This window comes from Physcomitrium patens, chromosome 21, assembly GCF_059467195.1.
Source record: "Physcomitrium patens ecotype Gransden chromosome 21, ASM5946719v1, whole genome shotgun sequence".
NCBI classification, from domain to species: domain Eukaryota; kingdom Viridiplantae; phylum Streptophyta; class Bryopsida; order Funariales; family Funariaceae; genus Physcomitrium; species Physcomitrium patens.
This window is the reverse complement of record NC_143430.1, coordinates 3,066,094-3,074,931: the sequence shown is the minus strand read 5'-3', so window position 1 is coordinate 3,074,931 and position 8,838 is coordinate 3,066,094. Positions and strand designations below refer to the sequence as shown.

General features: G+C 34.2%; 1 protein-coding gene across 6 annotated transcripts in view; it reads right to left on the bottom strand.

The window, feature by feature from the left end:
* Positions 1–8,395: 8,395 nt before the first annotated feature.
* Positions 8,396–8,838, bottom strand: part of LOC112274513 (uncharacterized) — a 40,230-nt gene continuing 39,787 nt past the window's right edge. For all 6 annotated transcript variants that reach the window (XM_090245672.1, XM_090245675.1, XM_090245674.1 and 3 more), the window contains one exon: positions 8,396–8,727. In XM_090245672.1, coding sequence (XP_090101798.1) covers positions 8,528–8,727 — 200 coding nt within the window. In that variant the 3' untranslated portion in view covers positions 8,396–8,527. The remainder of the gene's footprint in view (positions 8,728–8,838) is intronic.

Genomic DNA, 8,838 nt, shown 5'->3' with positions numbered 1-8,838 from the left:
ATTATTATCTTGTGTGGTTTTCAAGTACCCTAAAGCATGGAGCTTAAAAATGATATAGAAACCATCTCTCTCAAACCTTTAAGAATTGGGACATGCTTATGAAAGCATTCTTAGAAAATTTTAGGCCAAAAGTAGGACAAAGTAATGCCTTCACAGCCATTTTTTCTTTGAGACAAGGAAAAGGAGAAAAAATAAGTGAATACATTTGACAATTTGAGCTTGTAATAATCAGATTTAGAGGAACTCTTCTCATGGATGATACCCTCATCCATTTCTTTATTCAAGGATTTAATAATGATGGAACAATTCGAGAGATCCTCAAGAGAAGACTAAATAATTTAAAAGATGCCAAAAAATTAGCTTGAGTGATTGAAAATATCAATAAGCAGCAAGAACAAATGTAGAAGAAGGAAGATCATAGAATACCTAGCTTTATTCTAATATATGCTCAAAACATAGGAAATTCCCAAAGGCATTCATATGGAACTGAGGAAACTCAATTTTCACCTATATACCACTATCCAACACCTTTAGAGGTTAGATTGCCTCCAAATCTTCTTGAATTGACATACCTAGAAGATAGAAATAGATGGAAGGAGGACTCTAAGAATGAAGTCGTTCAGAGCCAACAGGGGTTCTAAAATGAATTTGTCCAACAAATGAAGGTTATGCAAGAATAGATGTCTCTTTTAATTAAGAGTCAAAATCCAAACCAAGCTCCACCTCCTATAGAATCCGATAGATCCACCTCAGGACTTAGGTGCACTCAGTGCGACCAATCAGGGCATATAAGTCAATTTTACTCAAACCAAAAAAATCACCAATAAAATCAGAGAAGGCCACAATTGTATGCTCCCCTTCATAAAAACCAAGGTATGGTAGATTCAAATTCTCAGTCCCAACCTTGAGAAAATTCCAACCAGGGCTTTAAGAACCTGCAATGACAATAATACAAGGTACACCACCTTTGTGGAAAAAGACATCTACCAGATAGTTGTTAGATAGAAAATAAAATAGTATGTAAAAATTGTGGGAGAAATTATCCTACAAATGTGTGTGGGCAACTTGACAAGGTGATTCTTTTAAAATTTCTATAAAGAAATTATCAACAATAACCCTAAGACCAATTGAAGGAGGCAAGAAATCCAAATCTGGATAATATCTTAAGACCTCTTAACTTGTTTTATGATTATAATAATAATCGTCAAATCCAACATTCTTTCTCAAGTTTAAATACACAGAGAGGATTTATTTCATTAAACCTGGATCAATCTCAATATACCCAACAAAATGAGGAAAAAAATCCACAAGATGTAAGGTATTTAGATATATCAATTCAAGAACAAGGTTCTCAACTTCTTAGAGACCAATCATCGTCTTTTCGAACACATTACATCTTTCATGAAGGAGCACCTTGTAAGGATAAAGAACTTACTAGCATGCCAGCCTTGGCATTCATCACAAAGTTTAGATATATCAGTCCTCTCTATCCTACCTCAATATATAGTGAGAATAATTTAAAAGATTTTCTTAATTTTTTTGATTTAAAAAAATTTACAAGAGAGGCAATGGATAATATGAGGAAAGCAGGAAAAATGCTCCATAATTTAGAATCCACTACCACTCAAAAAACTAAGATAGAAAAAAAAAAAAAATCCTTGTAGAAGAAATCTCTTCTAAAGAAGAATGAGAAGGTCCTAGGATTCCTAAACTAGAAGGTGGTATCTCATTCTCTCTCTCTCTCTCTCTCTCTCTCTCAAAAAAAAAAAAAAAAAAAAAAAAAATTGATCAAAGGGAGTCTTATGACTTATGAGAAGACTTGAACAAAATCAATGCTGACAGAACTATTGTTCAATTATTGGAGGTTTTTCCAATAATGAAAAAATTCTTTAAAACAAGCTTGCTTATTAAGAGATGCCAAAGGTCCAAGGAAAAAATTCAAGCCCATGTTAGAATAATTCAAGTGGTACAAGAGGTAAAGACAATTGAGTTAGAAGTATGTATAGTGGATAAAATCATACCTTATACCATTGTGGATGGAAATAGTGGATTAAATATTATGCTAGTAAGAACTATGGAAAAATTAGGACTTAGCATCATTAGACCCTCTCCTTATGTGATTAATATGGCTAATCAAAGCCAAGATACTCCTTTAGAACAAATTAGTGGTTGTAGGATGATGACAGGGGGTGAAGAGTATTTCCTCACATTCCATATTATACACATGCATTCTAACAAAAATTCATATCCACTACTTGTAGATAGACCATGGTTAAGGGCAATAAGTGCCAAGATTGATAGGGGTGGTAAAAATTCCCATATTATTTATGGTCCACCAAAAAAACTCACAAAAATCTTCATTCAATTTAAAAGATTATTTTTGGAAAAAACTTCATCTCACTCTTCAGAAGATGAGATTCTAAACCTACAACCACAGAATAAATTAAAAGAAAAAAAATGTGATTTACCAATTTAGGAGGCAAAGAATTGACTTATTCTAGTGTAATCCAACCTATCTCATTAAGTTGTATGGATCCAGGACTATACGATTGGAAAGATGATGGAAAATTCATCCAATGGTTAAAAACTCATCCTACTTCAAGTTGAGATGAGGTTATAAGTGTTGACTTCATAGATAGTTTTGTCACTTGGCAAAACAATGAAGTAGAAGTGGATTTAGCAACTTTGATAGATGACATCAATTTTAAAGATGTCTTTAGATTAAACTTTGATAGCACTCAAATTCACCAGTTAGATGAGTTAATAGAGAAAGACAACCTTACTCCACCCTTACAATTTAAACAAACTTCTAGTGGTCTTACAGTTGGAAATGACATAGTTATTTATCGACAAATTCCAAATGATTGGTATAAAGGCCCTACAAAACAAGCTCATGTGCACAACCTTGATTACAAATTAATAGATGTATCTTTGAAGGAGGATCCAAAACTCATCAAAGTAAGGATTTAATTGAGAGAGGATGAGTTGACAAGTTAAAAGTCATTAATTATGGAGTATAGGGATGTATTTGTATGGACTTAAAAAGATCTTAAGGACATACCTCCAAAAGTAGTCCAACATAGAATCCCTCTTTTCTCCAATTCAATTCTTATGAGACAAAAAGAGAGAAGAATGAATCCCAATCTATAATTAATTATCAAAGTAGGATTAGAAAAACTCCGCCAAGCAAGATTTAATCAACTTGCAACATTCTATAAGCCATCCAACACATATCCAACTTCCAAGATATGTGTCTAATTTGCAAGACAAGTTTTCAACTTGAGTACTATATGGCCAATTTATATGACAAGTGGCCAACTTATAAAGCAAGTGATAAATATATGTAACATATGGCCAACTTATAAAGCAAGTGGTTAGCATGTACAACACATGGCTAACTTGTTAGCCAAGTTTTAAATCTATCAATCACCTACAAACACTTAAGAAATCAAATCTGAGTCTATAAAACTTCTTCACAAGATATTATCAAATTTACCTATTTCTACCAAATTCTTCTTATCTAAATAAATATTGGTATTAATATGTATGTTTGTGGCAATTACAAAAAAAAATCTATATTAATCTTAAAATATAAATAAAAAAATAATTTTTAATATTAAATCTTTAAGAAGTTTCATGCTCTCTCAAATATTATAGATCTTTGTTATCCTCAAGAGCTAAGATTATAGCTTCTTATTCCTACAAACATTCCAAAAGAAATTCATCTTTTGTTATGGCCTACAACTTACAAGAAGGCATGAGTGACCTATTCTCAAGGAGGTGAGGTTCGAATGAACTAAGATCCTAGTCAAAAAGATCTTTTTGTAATTCCACAATTAACTAATTTTTAGATTGATTTTGCTTACCTTTTAGGGATTTTGTTTTTTCCTATAATTTCTACCTTTGAGGGATGTGAACTTTCTTTCCTGTTTTTCTTTTTCTACGTTTTTCTTTACTTTTGGTTTCTTTTCCTCATACATTACAGAAAATTGATTCCTACAAAGATACCTGTTATACATTCCTAAGATAGCAGGCAGCGTAGATCATCCAACTCGTATGCTAATCTGGGGTATTTATATATTCAGGTCAGACGGAGACTATCCAGACTGCACCAAACATCTGTTAACGACGATGTATGCATTCCTTCTGATAACAACCTCGCCATATCCTCTGCCACCGAAGTTCTATCGGGGCCATAGTGCGCGATTCTTGTCATCGTCATGTTGTTGCCTCTTTTCATGAAAACCTCCAAAGTAACCTTGATGTAACTTCGAAAAGTATTGAAAGCTTCGACAATACTGTTAAGCGCTGTGTCCTCAATTTTTATGAGTACAATCTCGATCTTGCCATCGTTCAACTGCTTATGCAAGTCGGTATCCGGCTTCATGTTTGCCGTAATGAAGCACGTGTGCAGTCTACCGTTGATCCTTTGGATACCGATCATCATATCTTGCAAAGTTACCTTTTCGCTGACGTTGTCCATCCCGTCGGTGAATACCACCAGGAAGAAGTCTGCTTTCTTGTGCTTCTCGTGTTCTTCACGAATCTTTTCCGTCACCGTTGCAACTGCATCGTACAAGCGCGTTTCAAGGTAATCAGTGCCTTCATTTATCTGCTTCTTGTACATGGCCTTAATGCCGTCCTCCTTCGATGCGAAGTCTTCATGGAGAACTTCGCACAACGGTTTTGTCTGCCTATTGAACGACCATACACAGATCTTGTCGTGGGGACGAAAGCCTGTATCTTTGGACTTGACCACTTTCCCGAAGTTTTCGAAAAGATGCTCCCAAACTTGCCTGCCATCACCCTTCTTCACTGCTTCAGTGGTAGATCCCGAGGCATCCAGCAGCATGTGGACGTGTGCATTCTCCTCAGTCGGCTCGTGCATCGAGTACTTCGCCACAACTTGGTTGCCATCACTACTACATCCCTCAGCAGTAAAGCTAGAAGTAAACACCGATGGAGTCAGCAACCCGCGCGGGACGGCGTCGTGGTTGTTGCGTCTATGGTTCAAGGTTCTACTGTTGTTGAAAGACATGGCGAAAAACTTTGCAGGCAATTTAGCAAGGAATTCTGGCGAAATTCAAGACAACTTCGTAGGACAAACCTCTACACAGCACCCTTCGAATGTTTCAAGAAAATTGCGACTAATTCCAATCTTTCGAGCGCCAAAACCTGGCTCCAGCACAAGCCTAAACTACCGCAATTCAGAACGTCGACAACCTCAACAACCTCACGATTACCAACTTAAGGCAACTCACCAAGAAACGAAAGCTCCAATTCCTGTTGTAAATTTTAGCTCCAAATCCTTTTATACCACCTCTAGAGCTCCATTCAGCTTCTTCGGCACGTCTCCTCAATACATGATACTTTATTTTATTTTAGCAGCCTCATGTGCCGATTGTTTGAGTCTGCCTGAAGGACTGTCTGCAAGGTACAGACTCGAGCTCGTGGACTTGCGCGATCTACTGCCGGAATTTCCCATGACTCGCTTGCATTTCAACAATTGCTAGTCTCGAGAAAAGAATTATTGAATCGGAATATTGGAGGAGTGAGATCCTTCCAGAGGGGTCGTATCCACACTTGCTGTAAAAGTATGTCATCACCAGGAAAGAGCCTTACGTGAAACTTCATTTCTGAAAACCTCAGGCGTTGGTATCAACTGTCGCGCTCTTGTGGGATGTGATCCCTGTAATGTTTCTGATTTTAGACAGCATTCATTCCTCAGGACGATCTGTTAAATGCAGATTGTTATAGTCTGTGGGACCATGAAGTTCCTATTGCTTTAGAAGCATATTACTTTCTGACGCTTCGCTTCTGTTTTAAATACAGATCTATGCATATCCCTTACCAATTTTATGAACCATTAAACTAGTTGTTGTGGATGCACCGCGGGTTTTGGGTGGTAATGTTTTATTGAATATTCAAAAAAAAAAAAAAAAAAAAAGGTTTGGGATTGTAGTCATGTAAGAAGATGATGGTTTCACACTGGTTGACGTAGTATTTGTGGGGTTTCTTTCGATGTTAAATTTTAAGATTTAGAGTATTATCAAATCCAAGATATTCTGTTTTGGTTTTTTTTAAAAAAAAACGAAGATTGTATCACATTTGATTGAAATGAAGTATATTGAAAAGAGATGAAATTAAAATTTTAATTTCTGGAACTACAACAAAATCTTCTTAAATAAAAACAGAAATAAACTCTTTGTAATGTTTTATTGAATATTTTGTAAGAATCTTAAAGGTTCAAGTACATAAGTATGTGTGTGTATGTAAACATATGTCATTATTTAAAATTTCTGGAAAGCTCAATTGTCTGACTGTATGAGAACACATTTGGTGGTTGGTATCCAATAAAATTTTGCTTTACTTCATGTGAACGTTGTTGAATGTCTACATTTCGTACTGATATGATATTTGGTGAGATTCAAGTCATTTAAATTGATCCTCTAGAAAGATAGGAGCAATCAAAGAAGAAAAAATGAAAGTCTACCATCTTTAATCTCAAAAAATTAACTAACAATATTCTTTTTGATTACATTGTTGGACATTTCTTCATGTTAATTTTAAAATAATTTCGTATGAAACTTAATGATTGATTTATCGTGTAAAATTGTCCGAACCTTCCTTATCTCAAATGACTTTTAGTTTCATATTGCTTTTTAATTCTTGAATTTAATGACTAAATTTTACACTCTTATATCATAGCAATCTTCTATAATATCGTTTTACTATTTATAGTCGAAAACATATAACCGAAACCTGAAATTATAGCTTTAATTTTCAAAATGTTAAAAGTGTAATGAATTTTAAAGAATCTTATAGTCATTCAAATAAGCCGAATACGTGGATGTGCCAGCCGACTTACGAGCTGTAATATGAAATTAATTATATTTGGTATAAGTGTTTGATTTATTGAAGATGTTAAATTCCTTTAAATCAAAAAGCAGTGCAATCATTATTCTCATAATATAAATAGAGAAATAGTAGTATAGAGATTTATAAAGCAACGCCATGGTTGCAAAACAATTTAAATTTTTTTGGCAAAGTGATTTCAAATCCAAATTTGCAAATTAAAATCCACATTGAAATAAATAAAAAAATTTATATTTCTTTGTTGATTAATTCTTTTAAAATTAATAATCCTCAGCATTCAATCAAAATTTTGAGAGCCCAATTTTTTCCATGGTGTATAATTAATAAAATTTGATTTGTAATCATTAATTGATTTCCCTTCACTTATATTAATTAATAAAGGTGATTAAAAGAGGCCACATGGTTGACAAGGCCACACGGCCTTGCCGTGCCATGTGACTGTAAGTTCAAAAGCAAGCTAAATTGCAGGTCCCTCAAACAATGATTTTTTGTCTTGTTTTCAACCATGGGTGATTAAATAACGTCTAATAATTAATATTTTTTTCTATAATGGATGATTTAAATCAATTAAAGAACACACACACACACACACACACTATATATATATATATATATATATATATAATTGAGTATTTGCAACATGTGTAGGTGGCATGAGGGAAAATGAAAGATGCAGATCAATGTGGACATCATCTTGAGACAAATAGAAAGGTACATACACAACATTCATTAGCCTGAATTACGTAGAGCATGTTCGTATTTAACACACAACCAGAATGTCCAATGATACGTAAGCACTTGACAAGTCTAGTCAACAGCAATGGAATAAATTAGAGGTAAACCTGATGCAAACAAAAAAATTCTTCAACTAAAAAGATCATGACGATATCTAAATATTCCCATAAACATTGACGCTGCATCAAAAGTCGGAATTAACATGGTTCCCTTCTCTGGACACATAATCCAACGAAAAAAACTAAATTGGGATAAAAGTTCATAAATGTTCACAAAAGTAAGGGATTGCGATGCACAGAGTTACAATACATTAAGATACAAATCTGATGCTCACATTATATACAACACTCACTTAAACTTTACTTCCTCTGCAATTGATAAAAAAGTAAGCATGAAGTTTAAAATGAAAAAGTACAAAAAATACAATTTGAAGGTCGTGCAGACAAAACTGAAACAGATGCATTAAAGAATTGGCTAAAGCATACCACAATGCAAGTACATTGAGGGCGAGAAATACGAAAATATGCCGGAAATTCATATTCTATACTAGGAATCAAATACCAGGAGATATCAGAGTTCAAAAAACTTCATGGATAAACAAATAACACATCACCAACAACCACAAACTAAAGAGTAACAGCAAAAAGATCAACCAGTAAAACAATACAATCATATTAAATCGCCACACACAACCATAAACACAAGAAAAACTCAGACCAATGAAAAGCAACATCAACACTCCCAGGAGATATGACAATAATATTCAAACGAGACGATAAAAAGATAATCTACAATACCGAATTTATTATTGAAAGGAAACAGTGGTTATGAACACGTGCATACCACAAACTCCACTCCAAATAAAAACTATTTCTCAACTCATATAGAAGACACAAATATACTAACAAAATAAAGATCAAGCTGATGCAGCAGCTGCTGAATCATCGCCACCATCGACCACTAAGTTGGATCCGTTCTCAAGAGAGTGAATCACCTTAGAAATGTCTACAGTCCCAGTAGTACCGCTAAGGTCCTTTTCAGCAGACTCAACAGAGACCTCGGAACTTAACGACGCATACGGTTGGGCCTCTTCCACCGAAATAAATTCCCCCGTTTCTGCCAAGAAACAAATATTTAAAATGTTACGAAACAATCAAGAAAACAAACAAGAAGATACTAAAACAAATCCATTAATGTTAAAAAACAAAAAGAAAAATCTATAATAAA